This window comes from Tiliqua scincoides, chromosome 5, assembly GCF_035046505.1.
Source record: "Tiliqua scincoides isolate rTilSci1 chromosome 5, rTilSci1.hap2, whole genome shotgun sequence".
NCBI lineage: Eukaryota > Metazoa > Chordata > Lepidosauria > Squamata > Scincidae > Tiliqua > Tiliqua scincoides.
In genome coordinates this window covers 2,665,324-2,682,986 of record NC_089825.1, presented here as the reverse complement: position 1 = coordinate 2,682,986, position 17,663 = coordinate 2,665,324, and the positions used below count along the sequence as shown (strand labels likewise).

At 48.3% G+C, this 17,663-nt stretch overlaps 2 protein-coding genes across 3 annotated transcripts in view; one reads left to right on the top strand and one right to left on the bottom strand.

The window, feature by feature from the left end:
- The window catches only part of KIF9 (kinesin family member 9), a 40,949-nt gene that overhangs the window by 15,933 nt on the left and 7,353 nt on the right, over nucleotides 1–17,663 (top strand). For both annotated transcript variants that reach the window (XM_066627667.1, XM_066627665.1), the window contains 8 exons: nucleotides 61–138; nucleotides 4,015–4,083; nucleotides 7,297–7,401; nucleotides 8,906–8,961; nucleotides 14,157–14,247; nucleotides 14,490–14,623; nucleotides 15,174–15,374; nucleotides 15,873–16,081. In XM_066627667.1, coding sequence (XP_066483764.1) covers nucleotides 61–138; nucleotides 4,015–4,083; nucleotides 7,297–7,401; nucleotides 8,906–8,961; nucleotides 14,157–14,247; nucleotides 14,490–14,623; nucleotides 15,174–15,374; nucleotides 15,873–16,081 — 943 coding nt within the window. The remainder of the gene's footprint in view (nucleotides 1–60; nucleotides 139–4,014; nucleotides 4,084–7,296; nucleotides 7,402–8,905; nucleotides 8,962–14,156; nucleotides 14,248–14,489; nucleotides 14,624–15,173; nucleotides 15,375–15,872; nucleotides 16,082–17,663) is intronic.
- The window catches only part of LOC136651365 (tubulin delta chain-like), a 33,880-nt gene continuing 30,003 nt past the window's right edge, over nucleotides 13,787–17,663 (bottom strand). Inside the window, exon 9 of the mRNA XM_066627674.1 lies at nucleotides 13,787–14,577. Coding sequence (XP_066483771.1) covers nucleotides 14,568–14,577 — 10 coding nt within the window. The 3' untranslated portion in view covers nucleotides 13,787–14,567. The remainder of the gene's footprint in view (nucleotides 14,578–17,663) is intronic.

The following is a 17,663-nucleotide window of genomic DNA, read 5'->3' as shown; positions in this document are numbered from 1 at the left end:
GCTTTTGGAATCTGAAACAGTTGCTGTGTGATGAACATGATCACGTTGTTGTTTCTTCAGCTGTCCACGCTTCGATTTGCTACGAGAATGAAATGGGTGACTACCGAGCCAATTGTAAATGAAAAAATTGATTCCGAGGTAGGCATCCTCTTGTTTCGAAGCTCACCTGGCTGGAAGAGGAAGTCTGGCAGGAATGCACCTGTGGTAGCCGTGGTTTGCTGGCCCAAGAGCAGCCTCATTGGGACATAATCTATGGTGAGACAAGGGCATGATGGGAATCCAGAAGTAATGGCAGGTGTTAACCTGAGGGCAGGAGGGATGAAGATTAAGGTACCGGTTTGGGGAGAGGCAGGAACCTGAAGGAGACTTACTGCTGAGTGTGAGGACCAAAGCTGCAAGTGGATTGAGAGGTCACCTGGGGTATCTCCTTAACTTTGGGCTATCAAGATAGGGACCCAGAAGACATAGTCTAGACACCGCCCCACAGTGCATATCCTATTTATTTATTTTAAAACTTATTTATTTATATCACAGCTTTCCTCTCCAGACAAGAGGTGCCCAAGGCGGCTTACAATATAAAACAAATTAAAACACACACTTCATAAAAATATTAAATACCGGCATCAAAAACCAACTTGGGAATGCAAAGCAGAACAAAAAAGTCTTCCTCCAGAATACCAGGGCAGACAGAGCCAGCCGACTCAGGGGGGAGATAATTCCACAGCTATAAGGTGATTGTGGGGAAGACCCTCTCTTGCATTGTGTCCAACCACACTTCAAATGGCAGCGGCACCCATAAAGAGGACCCCCAGAGCAGGATGAGCCATTTTGTATGGGAGGAGGTAGTCCTTCAGGTAACCCAATTCCAAGCAGGAAAAGGCTTTAAAGGTCAGCACCAGCACCTTGTACCCCGAAATAGACCAGCAACCAGTGCAGCTGAAAAAGCAGCATGTGACAGAGTGTAGTCCTAACCAAATTTCCAGCATTGGCATAGCCGTGCCAATGGGGTGTGTGCTGCATCCTGCAGTTGGGTAGTGGTCACGGAGGTCTCCTCAAGGTTAGACAATGTTTGTTCCTTTACCTCAGAATTGCATTGCCCTTATGTCAGTGCTGGAAAGTGGGTTAGGACTGCACCCTGCGTCAAACAGCATGCCCCCATTGCCATACATGCAGCCACATTTTGCATCAGTTGTAGTTTCTGAATTGTCTTCAAGGGCAGTCCCGCACAAAGCCTGTTACAGTAGTTTAACCTAAATGCCACTAATGTATGGATCACTGTGGTTAGGTCTGTCAGCTAGAGATGCAGTGGCATACCATCCCAACCTGGGCAAAAGCTCTCTGTTCACTGTCAGGACCCTATCCACCCACACCCGCCCTTGTTACGCCCTCCCTGCACTGTTCACTGTAACCAAATATTTTTATTAGAGAGAACAGGAAACATTACCATGAAGCCTAGTACTAGTGAAAGCAGTTTTAGCACAATTGCTAACAACCTAAGCAGGCTGGGACACAATCTCTTGGTACCTAAAGGGGTACAACAGATTCATCCCCGTTACCTGATGGTGCTGTAGTGCAGTGATCTTCAACCTTTTTCATTCCCGTAAGTTGCTGCAATTCACAACTGAGGCTTCACAACCCCATTGGGGTCCCAAACCCATGGTTTGAAGAACACTACCATATTGGGCTTTGAAGGTACTCACCTACACCTTGAACTGGGCTCTGAAAAGAATGGGCAGCCAGTGCAGCCACTGCATAGCAACCGCATAGCAGATTATTTATTTATTTATACAGGTATTTATATACTGCCTTTCTTTGCTCGTCAGATTTCTCCTCAGACTTTAATCCAAGGTGGTTTTCATAGGCAGGCTGTTCGAAACCCCCGTAGGGATTTTTACAGTTGACTAGTCTTTCATAGAACTCCTTGCTCCAGCTGGATTCCTTCCCTGTCTGGCCTCTCTCTGGCCCTTCGCCTCCCACGCGCCACTTGATGGCAACTCCTCTCTGCCACTGAGGGTCAGCTCATCAGTATATCAGCGATTCTGCGCACCAAATTCTAGTGACCAATCTAGCCACTGCATTGTGCACTAGTTAAGCAACTTCTGAACCATTTTCAGGGGTATCCCCATGTAGACTGCATTATAGTAATCTGAGATGTCACTAGGGCATGGACAACCGTTGCCAAAACTGACTGACACAGGTATGGCTTCAGCTGGTGCACCTGCTGAAGCTGGGCAAAAGCCCCCCTGGACACAGATGCCACCTGAGCATCCAGGGACAGCTATGGGTCCAGGATGACTCCCAGGCTGTGAACTTGCTCTTTCAAAGGCAGTACTAACCATCCAGAGCAAGTTATGGGTCTAATACCTGCATGGCTGCCTTCCAAATCAGGAGGACCTCTGTCTTGTCTGGATTTAATTTCGGTTTATTAGCCCTCATCCAGGCCCCAACTGCTTCCAGACAGCGCCCCAAAACTTCAACAGCCCCCTTTGAACTTGGTGGGAAAAAGATATAAAGCTGGGTGTCATCTGCATATTGGTGGCATCCAACTCCAAATCCCCGGATGACTTCCCCCAGTGGCTCCATGTAGATGTTAAACAAAATGGAACAAGATAGATTGCTGAGGCATCCTGCAAGTCAGTGGCCAGGGAGTCGAACAGGTGTCCGCCAGTCTCACCATCTGAGTCCAGTCTGTCAGGAAGGAGCCCTGCAAAACAGTGCCTCCAAACTCCAACCCAGTCAGCTGGTTCAGAAGGGGACCATGGTCATTGGTGTTAAAGGCCGCTAAGAGGTCCAGCAGGACCAACAGGGACACACTCCCTCTGTCTAGTCCCCGGCACAGGTTATCAACCAAGGCGTCCAAGGCCGCCTCCCTTCCGTAGCATGGCCTGAAACCAGACTGAAGGGTCCAGATAATCTGCTTCTTCCAGTGGTGCAGAATTGCTGATCACTGAACCAACAGCACTTTTGTTTTATCTGAATTGAGTTTCAACTTGTTTCCCCTCATCCAGTTCCTTGGTGACTGCAGGCAGCTATTCATAACCCCCCATGGTATCATTGGTGTTGCTTAATGAGGTCACCTAGGCCAAGGTGAAGAGCAAGTCTTCCAGTACCACCTTCTGGAATCTGCCTGTCAGGAAGGATCAGAGCCACTTGTGTCGTCCCCTCAGCCTCGTTCCTACCAGGCTGTCCAGAATGGTTAACCATAGTTGATGGTGTCCACTGAAAGGTCAAGCAATGATAAACAGGGATGCTCTAACTGATCATTATATTTGGGAATGGGAAGAAAGTCCTCCTGCCTGGCCAGGTCAGGTTGCATTTGTTCATTTTTGTTTTACTTTGCAGTTCTGGACATGGCACATATCTGGAAACACTAGCTCCAAAGGGCAGGCAGTGCTCCACTTCATCCACTTGCTAAGCCAAGTGCTTCTTGACGTTCAGGACTGTGTCAGCTGGTCTGTGTGGGGCTGGTGCATTGAGGGCCTATTTGGGGCCAGGAGCAGCTATACCTGGGTCCCAATGTGCTATTTGTTTCCAGCTCCGTATCAGCTGGTGGAGCTGGGGCTGACTTGCAACAGTTAGATGGTACCTCTCCATTGGTCACAGTGGGGCAGAAGGACAGGGTCCCTGGCCAATGCAGAGGCTTTGTCTTGTTTGTCAAATGCCTGTGCCAGTGTTGTGTGCCTGTTCCCTTCAGTATCTGAAGAGATCTCTATACTCATGTAAAAGCAGTTCTCCCACAAGGTTCCTGGTTGTTCCTGACGAACTCTTCCTTATACAAGAGTATATCATCTTTAGTTTCCAGCTCAATTATCATTTTGAAACTGGAGGCAAGTCAGTGAACATAGCAGCAAAGCACTGAGTGTGCACGTTCTTCAGGGATTGTGGTGATAGATGGAGCGCAGGTTGGAAAGACCTTAGTAGACAGGCTGTTTTGCAGGGCAGGTCCACATGCAGTCTTGCTCCATTCTTCCTTTCACAGCACATACTCACCAGCTGTCCTTTTCACTTGCTTAGCGGATGGTGAAGAATCTGGAAAAAGAAGTCCTCTACCTAAAGGATGAGCTGGCCATGCACAACAGCTTGGTAAGAATCAGTCTCTCAGGGAACAACTCAGGTTGTGTTGTATCCAGTTCCTACAATGTGGTGTGGGGTGAGGGGGAGGGGAGCTTTGAAACACAGACTGGGTGGACAGGAGTAGGGACCTGGACAGGAGTAGGACAGGAGTAGGGATCTGCTCAGTGCCCACCTGCCAGGACTTCTGTTTAAGAGTTTTCTTCTCCCACCTGGGTCTAGGGTCAGCCAAAGAGACCTATGAGAGCCAATTGGCTTTAGACACAAAGCAATTGTGGAGATGAGTAGCAGTATCAGTGGCATAGCTGCACCTGGGGCCCACAGATTTAAATACCTTCCCCATAACCCCACAGCCTCAGAAGGCCTCCTGGAGGCCTTAGAAAGGAACTTCTGGTTTTTGTCAAGGCCTCCAGGAGGCCTTCTGAGGCTCGGCAAGGCCATCCCCAGGCCTCAGAAGGCTTCCAAAAGGCACCCCCTGACACCCCCTCAAATTATGGTACCTGGGGCAATTGCCCCCCAGCCCCCCTTAGCTTACACCACTGAGCAGCATCAGGAGAAGGATTCAGCTGCCTCCTTCTTCCTATCTGTTATGCACACTGTGCACATATTTGCTCTTCTTTGTAGGGGTTTGGTGTTGACTTCACCCTGATGCATGGGTCTGCTACGATTGTGTCTACTTTGGCCCTCACTGGTTCTCTCTCTTTCTCTCTCTGTCTCCCTCTCTTCGTCATGGTCCAACACTGTGGGTGTTGGAACATGAGGAAGCAAGCAGTAGACCATGCTGAGTAGAGTCCCTACACCAGGTGAACAGTTAGAATACAGTAAATTTATTGTACAACCATAGATCAAAATATCAACTATGCTTTTAGCAAGAGGAAAGGGGGTGGGAATAAGGTAAGGAGACAACGAGGCACCATATTACCACACAGGTTTCAGGCAAAGTGCATGTTAGCTGTATCACCCCTTTCAAGCCCCCCAGCTTAGGCTTCAGGCAGACTTCTGCATCTCCTTGGGGGGAGGTGGCAAGCCCAGCACTGTTTCTAGGAGACCCACCACCAAACCGCTTCTCTACCTCCTTGGTTGCTGTAAAATGCTAGAAGCCGAGGTCATGGCTCTGACCCTCTGAAGGGAAGAACCCCAAAACAAGGACCAGGACCCAGCCTGAGGGCTTCTCTGCCTGATGCAACCTGCCTGTCTGCCGAACTTTCTAGAAGTTCTACCCTGTATGAAAGGCCTGTCTTGGGGACCTGAACTCAGTAGTTCCCACTTGGGTCCACCAACTGTTCCATCTCAACCCTTTCCACTCATTGCTACCCCTCTGCCTTTCCTTCCATGATATATTATTCTTCATATAGTAAGTTACAATTCTTGGGTAAAACTTACATAGCTCTGTGTGTGTGTGTGTGTGTGTGTGTGTGTGTGTGTGAGAGAGAGAGAGAGAGAGAGAGAGAGAGAAAGGGTGTTATCATCTAACCACCAGCTTTCAGGAGCTGGGCTGAGCAGACTGTTAATAAGTGAGCTACAGATCACAAAGGCCCCAGTAATAATCAGGGATGGGCAAGTCCAGTGCAGGTTGAGTCAAGCCACGAGTCTCCGCCCCCCACAACTCGACTCAAAAACAAGTCCTAACAGGCAGACTTTCCAAGCTGCCCAGAGCAGTTTGGTGACTCTAAAAGACTTGAGTCTCCAATTGTTCCTTTAAAAACCCAGCAGTGGGAAAGAAGCTGCGGGGCTGCTACCAGGGGTGTGTGTCGGAGCCCTCTTTCACCACCCCCTGCTGTCCCGTCCCATCTGTAAACAAGGTGGGAGGGGGTGGCATGAATTGCGTGAAAGCGGGGACAGAAGCGGCAAGAGGGAGGAGGCTCACATGTGGCAGCTGCAAGTCTTGCCAGGCTGATCCGATCCTTTGCAGCTCTACTCAGGAGTGGTTCCATTTGCACCAGTCATTCAATGAGGCTTCCTCCTCCCAAATAACAACGGAGTCCACCAGTAGCTAGCCTACCACCCAAGAAAGCAGGTTTAAGTACAGCCTCGGTTGTAAACCGGCAGGGCAGTTGTGGTGTTTTTCCATATACAAGGGCAGGCGGTTCTGCCTTTCCTGACACCCATGCACTGCACGTCCCTGCTCTGAAGGGGAGGGGACCGCTTGCACGCCTGTAGTGACGCTTTGTGCAACATGTAGTGATTTGCAAGTTGAAGTGAGGCTCCCTGCAAAACTTAGTGCTTTGCAGCCCCTCATGCTGTGCTACTGGAGCCCACAGAAGCCATCCATGCGGTTGAAAGCATGATTGCTGCAAGCTGCCTCCTCTCCTTCCCTGGACTTTTCCAGTCAATTCTAAGGCAAGAACCCCCCTGGGCTCCTCCTCCTGCCCTACCTCAGCCAAAGGAAAAAATCAGACAGCTCATCTTTTGTCCAGTGTTCATGGAAGGAGAAGAGAGCCTGCTCCCGCCTCCCCTGCTCCTGCTTGATGGAAAAGCAAAACATTAACTCTTCCCTGCCTCCTGGCTGGAACTTCCCTGCTGCTGACCTGGTCTGAATGATGACTCCATGAGGTCTTTCACCTGGTGAAAAAGGAAGCAAGCACACTCAGGCACAACAGACTCCAGCCTGCCGGTGTGGGGACTGAGTGCCCAGTCAGCGGCCTCAGACTCAAGTCAGTTCCCAAGTCATCAGTGCAGGTGACTTGAGTCTCCATGAGTCAGGGAAAAACACAGAGTTTTGCGACTCAGACTCGTCCCCATCCCTGGTAATCATCTCCTCGGTGTCCCAGCAACTCAGTAGGTGGCCCCAGGCAAGCCCATCTCTCTCAGCCTTAGCCCTGTCTTCTGCAATGTGAGGATGGTAATCCTACTTACCTGACAGGGTTACAGCAAGAAAGGGTCTGTAAAGTACTTGGACCATTCAGACCATGCAGTTCTATTGAAATGCCAAATGCTTTTGTTTATTTATACCCATACTTAGTATTCTGGCTGAATTCTTCCCTTTATTCTTGGCTGATTGTCCCATATCCAGGCAAGGAGGAATGCAGAGGTTTTCACTTTGAAGGATAGGAAAGAAGAGAGAGCAGGGCTTCCCTCCAGAGCCAGTGGGTTAACCCTAACCCTAAGCTTCAGCTATAAGAGACCTGATGGGTGGCCAAGAGGTTTTCTAGCACTGCTGGGATCTGGGGGAAGCAATGATGTCCTGCAGACACATTAGATTTGTGCCTTCTCTTTCACATCCAGCTCAATCGGCCTCCAGTGAGTTATGAGCCTCTGAATGAAATCCAGGTGTTGGAGATCAACTCTCAAGTTCGACGGTTTCTTGAAGGAACCATCGATGATCTAGATGTGAGTAGCTCTCTTGTGGTTATGGAAACGTCTTCTTCTGTGGCTTTAAATAAGAATTATAATGCATAAATACGACCAGCTAGTTGCTGATTTCTGTTTCCAGAGTGCTTCAGAGTGAGTAAGAAATGGAATCCAGGGCAGGGGTTATGTAAATGAAGGTGTGGGAATGTGTAGATGGACTGGACTGTATGTGGCCAAACACTTAGGAGGCAGAAGTGTGAACCTTCAAAGTTGGACCAGAGCTGGATGGAACACTGGGATAGGGGACGTGCCCCACAGCAGAAGAGGGCCATCAAGCCCCATTTGTGGTCTCCCAGAGGCATCTGTGTGGCAACTGTTGAATCTGAATGCTGGACCTGATAGTAGACCTTGGTCTGCTCCAGCAAAATAGTTCTTTTACTCTTGAAAGGGAAAGGCAAATGATGCTTTTTGCCATGGACACTGGTAGCAGTGAAGTAATAATTTTAATCTTGTTGTTGGCAACCTTCAGTCTCGAAAGACTATGGTATCCCGCTCTGAAAGGTGGTTCTGGAACATAAGAACATAAGAACATAAGAACAGCCCCACTGGATCAGGCCATAGGCCCATCTAGTCCAGCTTCCTGTATCTCACAGCGGCCCACCAAATGCCCCAGGGAGCACACCAGATAACAAGAGACCTCATCCTGGTGCTCTCCCCTACATCTGGCATTCTGACTTAACCCATTCCTAAAATCAGGAGGGTCTAGTGTGGCTGAAAAGGCCGATTCGGGAGTGACAATCCCTTCCACACCGGGAGCAAGTGCAGTCTGTCCCTGGTCTGTCTCCCTGGCTATGGGCCTTCCTTCTTTGCCTCTTTGCCTCAGACTGTTGGCCAAGGGTCTCTTCAAACTGGGAAAGGCCATGCTGCACAGCCTGCCTCCAAGCGGGCCGCTCAGAAGCCAGGGTTTCCCACTTGTTGAGGTCCACTCCTAAGGCCTTCAGATCCCTCTTGCAGATGTCCTTGTATCGCAGCTGTGGTCTACCTGTAGGGCGCTTTCCTTGCACGAGTTCTCCATAACGGGCCGTGGCGAGGCAACACCTTACTGGCTGGGGACTGCCCAGCTTAAGGCGGGCGGTAGCTGCCCAATGAGATGCAATGATCTCTCCCACCATTGGAAGCAGCCCCTGGCGTCATGCTCTACACCAATCGAGCGAAGCCTTATAACTGGTAACTGCTGCTTCCCGTGTTGTGCCAACGCCGTATGGCGAAGTTGGAGTGTCCTCTCCATTGCGCGAAGCCTGGGTAAAGAATGTATGGAGGATAGGCTGTTACCCATGCAGCAAATCCCCCCTCTCCACGTCGCTGGAATGGTCCAATGGAAAGGCAGAAGCCAATACGGTTGGTTCCAGCGGCGTCGCAGGAGTTGCCAGAGCGTGACTGCGTACAGCCACGAGTTTTAATCACACCATGGAGTATATAGGCCGTGGAGTCTGGGTTATCAGTGTGCTTTATGGTTTTTTCTTCCTCATCTTGTCTTCTCCAGATTGTGAGCCTTCGACAAATTCATGAAGTTTTTAACCAGTTCAAAATGATTTTGAGGTAAGTGCTTGGAATGACCTGAGGGCATGTTCTGTGTCCTCAGAACTCATCATTCAGTCTCTATCTGTTTGATGGGTCCCTACTGGGGTAAAAGGCTAACTGGGTAAGAGGCGCTTTTTAAGTGTGTGCTCTTCTTTTATTTAGTGGGGGGAGTAACTGGCCCTCCTCACCCAGCAGTGTCTTTTCTAGTGGCTGCCTGCTGGGGTTCTTTTGCATCGTTTTAGATGGTGAGCCCTTTTGGGACAGGGAGCCATTAGTTGTTTGTTTGATTTTCTCTGTAAACCGCTTTGTGAACTTTGCATTGAAAAGTGGTATATAAATACTGTTAATAATAATAATTAATAATACTTGGTGAATGTAAAGCATCATTCTGTTCCCAGCCAAACATTCCATCTGCTGGGTCACAATGAGAGTAATTTCTCCGTCACTCCCGGGAGACACTGGCATTGACCTTCATTCATTCATCCCCTACAAAATCTTTTCTTAGTAGAAAGGGGGCAACTCAGGATCAGCGGATGAAATGGGCTGGCAGGCGTTTCAAGGCACACGGGGAATCCGCTTCCTCACACAGTGCATAATTGAGGGAATTGACTGCTACGGGACAGGTGATGGCTTCGAAAGCTGGTGCGGCTAAAGAGACTGAGGTGTAAGCCGGGACTTCCCAGTTTGGAGCTCCCCAGGTGGCCTTCGGCAAGCCACTTTCCCTCTCAGCTTCCCCCGCTAGTAATAGCATTATCAAGGATATTCATACAGTATCTTACTTTTTGACAATAAGCAGTTCACAAAGCGGTACATAAATGGTTCCCTCTCCCTCAAGGGCTCAATTAAAACAAACGCAATACGGGATAATAAGACTTCCTTACTTTGCAGGCTTGTTGTCAGGATTTGTGACCCTGAGAGCCTCAGGGCTGTGGAGTGACACCTTGGGAATGGGGGAGAGGAAGGAGTAAACAAGCCTGACTAGCAGGCATGATGCTCAAGTGGTATTTATTGAGGCCCTGTGATGGGGTCAGTTCATATAGCAGGAAACAGGTGAGGCCTTCCCAATCCTGGTGGGTTTCTTCACTTCTGTTTGCAATTCTAGCAGACCCCATCTAAGTGCATTCCTGTAAGGGCAAGGGTTTGTGGGGGTATTGAAGAGCTTGGGCCACCTGCTGCTGCCAGGGCAGGGAGAGGTCTCTAGTGGTTGGTTCTTTCAAGCTGTAGGGCAGAAGGTGGGCGCCCACTTGGCCCCAGACACTGAAAGGGATCCTAGCATCTCTGACTGCCCCTGCTGAGCCTTTCTCCTTTCCCATCCCTCCCAATGATTCTTCCACCTCCTGGGTAAGTCTTTGCTCATCCCTGCCTGCTTGGTCCTAACTTCTGTTCCGACTGCTCTTGGTTTGCCCTGCCTTCTTTCATCCTTGTTGACATCCTCTCCTGGGCTCCTGGAAGAGTTCCCTCTCTACCCCCAATGTCTCTGCTTTGTCTTCCTGCTCTTTCCCTGTGTTCTCTTCACCCACCCATCCCTGCAGCCCCTCACCCCTGCACTCCCTGCACTCTTTATAGTCTCACACACCAGCACAAGCCTTTCTCTGGCCAGATGCTGCAGCTGTGGCCTCATCACCCCCCAGCCTCACCTGCACTAGTTACCTGGTGGGCACCTGGCATCGTAGACAGGCCCTGTGGTGTTCAGGCGCCATCCTGCTCTTGTTTGCACAGTGAGCACATTCCTAGGGGCTCACAAGGTTAAATCAGGATAGTTCATGTGAAGCACTTTGCATGCTTGAAAATGCAAATGCAAATGCAAATGCCTGTGATGAGCATCTTTATGCCTAGATCAGGGACTAGACCAGTGTTTCTCAAACTGTGAATCAGAACCCACTACTACTACTACTACTACTACTACTACTACTACTACTACTACTACTAATAATAATAATAATAATAATAATAATAATAATAATAATAAACTTTATTTATACCCCACCCTTCTCCCCAAAGGGACCCAGGGCGGCTTACAACAGGTTAAAAGCAGATTAAAACATAATATTAAAAAACAGATAAAAACATTAACATATTAACAAATATCATAAAAACAGTAATCAGATAAAAAATCAGGTAAAAGGAGCATAGAGCAGCAGATCATAGGAGTCAGGCCTGTAAAAAATACTAAGAGATGTTGAAAAGATGTTAAAAAGGCCATGAACTCAGAAGGCTTGTTTAAACAGAAGGGTCTTCAGGCTTCGTCGAAAGGTCTCAAGAGAGGGAGCCATTCTTAAGTCAAGGGGAAGGGAGTTCCACAACGTTGGTGCCACTACTGAGAAGGCCCTATTTCTTGCTGCCGCCCCACGTACCTCCCTAGGTGGCGGCACTTGTAAAAAGGCCTTCTCTGATGACCTGAGAGGACGAGCCGGATTGTACGGAAGTAGGCGGTCCCTAAGATACCCTGCCCCAGAGCAGTATAGGGCTTTAAAGGTCAAAACCAGCACCTTGAATTGGGCCCGGAAACGAATGGGCAGCCAATGAAGCCCCTGGAGAAGCAGGCTGACAGAGTCAAACCGCCTACCTCCAGTAGCCACACGGGCCGTCGCATTCTGCACTAATTGCAGTTTCCGAACCATCTTCAGGGTAAAGCACATTACTAGGTGGGTCATGAGCCAATTTCAGGTGGGTCCCCATTCATTTCAATATTTTATTGAATATACTGAAATACCGAATATTTCAATATTTTATTGAATAGAATGCTGCCATGGTATGTGACTGCATTTGGGGAAATGTTACAGACCTGTCCTTTTAACAAGCTACTATATATATTCTTTTAACAATAGTAGTAAATGGGACTTACTCCTGGATAAGTGTGGGTAGGGTTGCAGCCTAGGATTGTTAAAAATTTTCGTGCTTGATGGTGTCACTTCCGGTCATGACATCACTTCCAGTGGGTCCTGACAAATTCTCATTCTAAAAAGTGGATCCCGGTGCTAAATGTGTGAGAACCACTGAACTAGACAAATGCATGGGAAAAGTCGATCCTTGGCTATTAATCATAGTGTGTGTGTGAAGCTGCAGGTTCAAAGGGAACTTCCCTCTGAAGAATGCCGGTTATGGGGACAGGCAATAGGAGGGAAGGTCTCCCCAGGATGCACATGGCTCAGCCAGTGTGGGAAGCAGGAAGCTGATGGATCTGTGGTAGGATCCATCTGGGGGGGAGGGTTTCTTATTTTCTTAGTCGAGGGATCTTGCTGTTCTTAAGTAATCTAAACACAATGAAATCACCTAAGAGCAAATTGCAAAAATGTTATAAAAGCAGTAGCTGTCAAAGGCTCGTTTAAAAACCATAACGAGGAAATCATATAACCCCTGCTGGAATGAAATGGTCTTCATGGCTTGTGAAAAGGTGAGCAGATGTACCTCTTTTGCAAGGCTCTACCAGATTTTAGGTGCTACAGCCCACAAGACTCTCATCTTCAGTGCCTACCTGCCAAACCTGACTATGGGGAGGCATGGAGAAGGCCTTCAAGGCATGGAATTAAGGACTTGGGCAGGCTTATAGGGTGAGAGGCAGTCCATGTACTATTTTGACCCTGGGCCATTTAGGGATTAAGATCCCCTGCAGGGTCATTGTCAAAGGGTCAACAAAAGAGACCTTTAAGGGGCAAGCATAGAAACCATGCTTTAAGAGCAGTCAGTTGGTTTGTGAAAAAGCTCTGTGCAGCAGTCCATGCAAGGTGAAACTATTAAGTATGTTTCTTTTGTTCTTGCAATCTAAAGTAACATCAAGCTAGCAAAGCAATCTAAACAATCTCTCACACACACTCTTGCATGCAACTTGAATTTGTAGTGGACATAATGGAAAGCCGAAGAAGTTGGTGGTATGTTGCAGCCTTACTGTCTTGCTGGTGATGGGCTTCTGCCTCTGGCTTGGATCTGGCTTGCTGTTTTTATAGTACTTTTTGACAAATAGGAGTTTTTTCCTAGTGTTGAGCAGTGATTTCTCTGGCTATCCTTGTGCTCATCCCCTCCCCCAGCTGGCCTTCGCCCAACTCCATCTCTGCAAAGTCTTACAAGAGAGTTCACATAGGAAAGGCATCTTGCATGTCAACAGCCCAGGATTAAAGATATCATAGTCAAAACTATTCCATATGAACCAAAGCATGTTCTTCTTTCACATTGTTTTGAGTCTCTTCAGCCCTCAGACAGCGGGGCAGTACTGGGACAACTGGGAGCTACAGCCTGGACTTGTCCCACATGGCCTGAAACTTCCAGTGTGGTGCAAAGTGGTGCAAAGTAGAGAAGGGCCCACAAGGAGGGCATTTTTCCTGACAGGAGAGGCCATTGTTGTTTGATGGAGCACCCGCTTTGCATGTACAAAGTTTTTGCCTCCGTCCCTAGTACAGCAATTTTCAACCAATGCACTGTGGCCAGTGGTCCACAGGTGTGCCATTGGAATTTGGGGGAGGGTTATTATCAGTAGGGCCACCAATGCAGTGTGCCTTGTCAATTGACCAAAAAACCGATGGTTTGCCCTGAGAATGCTAGTGCCTTGTCAGTCCCTTGAGATGAAGAAGGTTGAAAATTGCCGCCTGGTAGTTCCCACTAAAAGGATATTCGGTAGCAGGTGATGGGAAAACTTGTGGCTGTCTCCTCTTTTCTTTCCCTGCTGCTTCTCTACTCAGTCTTTTCTTCTATCTGATCTCTTGCATATGAGGCTTCTTGTTCTGGTAGCTTCCTGCCTTTTTTCTTCTGATGTATTGGATCGGGAAGAGAGTGGATGGTTGATTTGGACCATCTCTGTTGGTATTTGGTTGCATCTATTTTTAATAAGACCAATACAAAATCCTGGTAAGAAAAAAACTGTTTATTTACAAATATGCAAACAACACAGTGGAAACAATAGACTTCCACGGCAGTCAACAGAACTGCTCATCCTGCATCAGATCCCACCCTCATGAGTAGCTGTACCTCAAGGATGCCTCAGTTTTTCAGCTATTCAGCTAGAAACTCTCAGCAATCTTTACTTTCCCTCTCCTCAAATTCTGACCACAAAACTGTTTCTTTCTTGTCCCTGCCCCCCATGAAACGGTTAAGAAACATTCAAGCTCCTTTGGTTAAATCCCTGACCACTCAAGAGTTGCAAGGTGCCATTGTGATAGATAAGCTTATTCCCCATGACTGAGGGAGCTCAACTCCTAACATCATGTCTCTTTTCTCCTTAGCCAGCAGGAGCAGGAAGTGGAGTCCAGGTTGCGGAGCAAATATACCCTTATAGACAAAAATGACTATGCAACCCTGTCTGTAGTTCAAAAGGTAGGGGGTGATACATTGGCTTTCATGGGAGAGGGGCAGGTGTCCAGATAAAAGCATGCATTGCTCCCCACAAACAACCAAACCTATGCAAGCCAATTCAATTTGGCTGCAGATTTTGGGTATCCTAAGAGCAGGTTTTGATTTTGGGGGGATGGGCGGGTGCAATTCTTGGCTCAATAAGCAGAATTGGGGGATACGCTTTGAAGCCTCTTTGTGTTGTATCTGTTCTCCACTGTTGTCAGGCAGGGCTGGTGGATTCCGAAGGCCATCTGGTTGGGGAAGTTGACGGACAAGGATTTGGTATTGGAGTGGCTCCTTTCTCATCCAAACCTGGTGGGAAGAGAGCAAAAGCAAAGAAAGGCAAGGAACAAGTCAGGTTGGTGTGCTCTTGTTTCCTTAGCCATCCATTTCCGACCTGTCTCCCTCTGCAGAATTTTTCACACTTTTGGGGGCCATGGCTTCAGTTCCCCAAGACTTCTTCTCTTCCCCAGCAGTTTCTTTTAGAAGTAAAATGGGGGGGGGGGTGCTACCCTTCAAACTGTCTGCTTTTCCATCCCCTCGAACTGTCCCTTGCATCTTGAATGTGAATACTGTGGACATTGGACTCAGGTGCTGCTTGGAAGTATTTTCCCAGTAGTTTTGCTGCATTCCTGTGGAACTGTGACACAAACAGAGCCCTTTTCACTCAAATAGAAGGCTACGCAGGGTCAGCCCCTGTGTCTGTTCCAATCATGGTTCTCCCCCTTGGTTATCCTTGGATGGTGGTTGCCCTTAAATTAGCATCCTTGAGTTTCTCTGAATAGTGCTGAGCAGGTCCTTCTTTCTTCAGATGACCAAACCATGAATAATGTCCTGTAAGCCATAGGAGAGCTCAGCTGGAGCCCCACCCCACCCACCTTTGATTTAGCCTTCCATCTGCTTTCTAGCCCTATCTCAAAGAAGGAAGGTCTGGCAAGCCCACTTTCTGGGAAGGATCTGGATTCCCTTTCCCCATCACGCAGCCAGGTGGTGACAGCCAGCAAGGATCTGGAAACCAAGGAGGTGCAGAGCCGAGAGCAGGATGCTGTCAGTGTTGAAACACACCGCTCTGAATCGGCACCAAAAGACGATTCCTCCACCAGACCTAGGTAGGTTTTTGTCACAGTTCTAATGCATCTTATTGATATGTTAGCACTGCCATGGACAAATGTACTCTTTAGATGGAGGGGGCAGGGTGAATTTGCTCCCTTGTCTTATGTTTTATTGTTCAGCTTGATTCAGGCAGACAAGCAGCTCCTTTCCAGTAAGAGCTGGTTGCAGTGGGAGACCCGGGTTCAAATCCCTGCTTAGTAACAAAGCTTACTGGGTGACCTTGGCCCAGTCACTAGCATTCAGTCTAGCCTACCTCACAGGATTGTTGTGAGTTAGTGGGGGACAGGGCACACAGAGCTCCTTGGAGGAAGGGTGGGCTAATAATCTGATATGCATCTTCCTCTCTGCACACGAATAGGAAAGTTGATCTTCCTGAGCTCTGCAGGTGGATTTGCGACTCTTCCATTTCTGCCAGTAATCTACCCATTGACCTGAAATCATCAGGTGTATGTTTAGAATGGCTAATTTCCTTACCCACTGATTTTTCTGGACAGTTCCCCACCTGCCCGGGCAACAGCTTTTGAGGACTTCAAGAATGAGCGTGGAAGTGAGATCAATCGGATCTTCAAGGAGAACAAAACCATTCTGAATGACCGCAAGAAAAAAATGAACGAGTTCACCCGGAGAGTCAACCTCCTCAAGCAGGAGATGGACACTACCAGGCAGGCCCTGGAGGCCCAGAGAGTTGAGCGGGAGCATCAGGGTAAGCAGTTCCTAGCTGCTTGGTGTAACAAGAGAGAGCTCAGAAGTGTGTGCGTGTGTGGTGGAGGAAGAGTTCAGTGTGCCAATGCCGCTTCATCCAGCCTGGCGCCTGGTTGGGCAGTTGGCAGTGGAGCTGATGTCCACTATACGTGCTGAGGCCCAACAGTATAGAAGTCTGCATTGCAAGGAACAGTGACAACCTCATCTTTAGAATGACTACTTCAGTAGCTTTACGTGGGGAGGGGGGTGACGGTAGTAACAGAGGGTGCCACTCAGCCACCGCTTCTGAATGGTGACGAGAGGTGGGGGTGAGGTGGTTGTGCTTCCTGCCAGATGCTGCTGGGAGCCAGGACTGTGTGGAATAGCCCAGACTGGTCAATAGGGCCCAGCATGGACCCAGCTGATGCCGTCACTGCCCTGTACTGGGTAGTGACCAACCAGCATTTCTCTGGGACTGAACCAAACACATAATGCGATCCCCCTTCCCCTCCCGCCTTATTTATTTGTTGTTTGTAACTATTGTACAGTGACGTGTAGGCAGGGTAGGCAGAGCCTCATCTAACCCAGCAAGTAAAAAAAAGAAGGTAAAAGACCCCAAAAGTGAAAAAAACAAAAAAATACCCTCTGCCTCTCCCAAGCTACTCCTTTCTACTCTGTCCATTTAACCATTTCTTGCCAATGTTGCATATACTCAACAGGGTCAAATATGTACACGTGAACTGGACAAAAATGAGTTAAAGCAACACATTCACAAACAGGGAGAGCTGCCAATCAGCTTAGACTTGCTGTGGTGGCTTGCAAGTGACTAAAGAGGCAGGGATGCCTGTGCAATTGAAGTCACCAGGGAGAGTTTTGCCCAATCATAAAAAAGAGAGTGTTTGTGTCATCAGTCTCTGGGGAGGCAGCAAGAAGACTTGCTTCCAAAAGGTTAGGCTGTAATCATGGGTGTCTTCCAATTTAAAAAAAGCAGGCAGGCTGGCTGGCTGGCCAATCAAAAAATAGCAGAAAGCCTGCATCAGCAAGCTCTGGGGAGGGAGCAGGAAGAGTTGTATCTCTTCTGTTAAAAAAATAAAGCCATGGAAAATGCAGGGAGCCTGTGCAAATGACCACTCTATATAGTACCAGGAGAGGCAGCTTATCAGTTGCCACAGGGGTCTGTGTAGGGCTTACCCTGGCTCCAAGTGGGGGAAGAAGAGATTAGTTTTTTTAAAAAAATTATTTATGAAGGTGGGGAGGAGAGGGAGTGTGTGTTTCAGAGACTGAGCTTTATTTATTTCTGGAAAGGGGGGGAGAGTGTGTATCAGAGACTGAGCTTAAGGGAGATGGAGGGGGAATAGTGAGTGTTATTGCCTCCCTGGGCCTGGATCTCACTGTATGTGACTGCTATTGTAAGCTACCCTGAGAGGGTGGAAGAGAAATATAACTAATTACAATATAGCCAAACAAGTAGAGCGCCATGTATGTATCTCAGTGCATTAGAATGATAACTCTCCCACAGACCTTCTTCCTGCTGTAGTGACATTTCTTTTAAGTGGAGACCGAGGACCTTGCTCACCTTACATGCATATGCCTGTTTTTAGCAA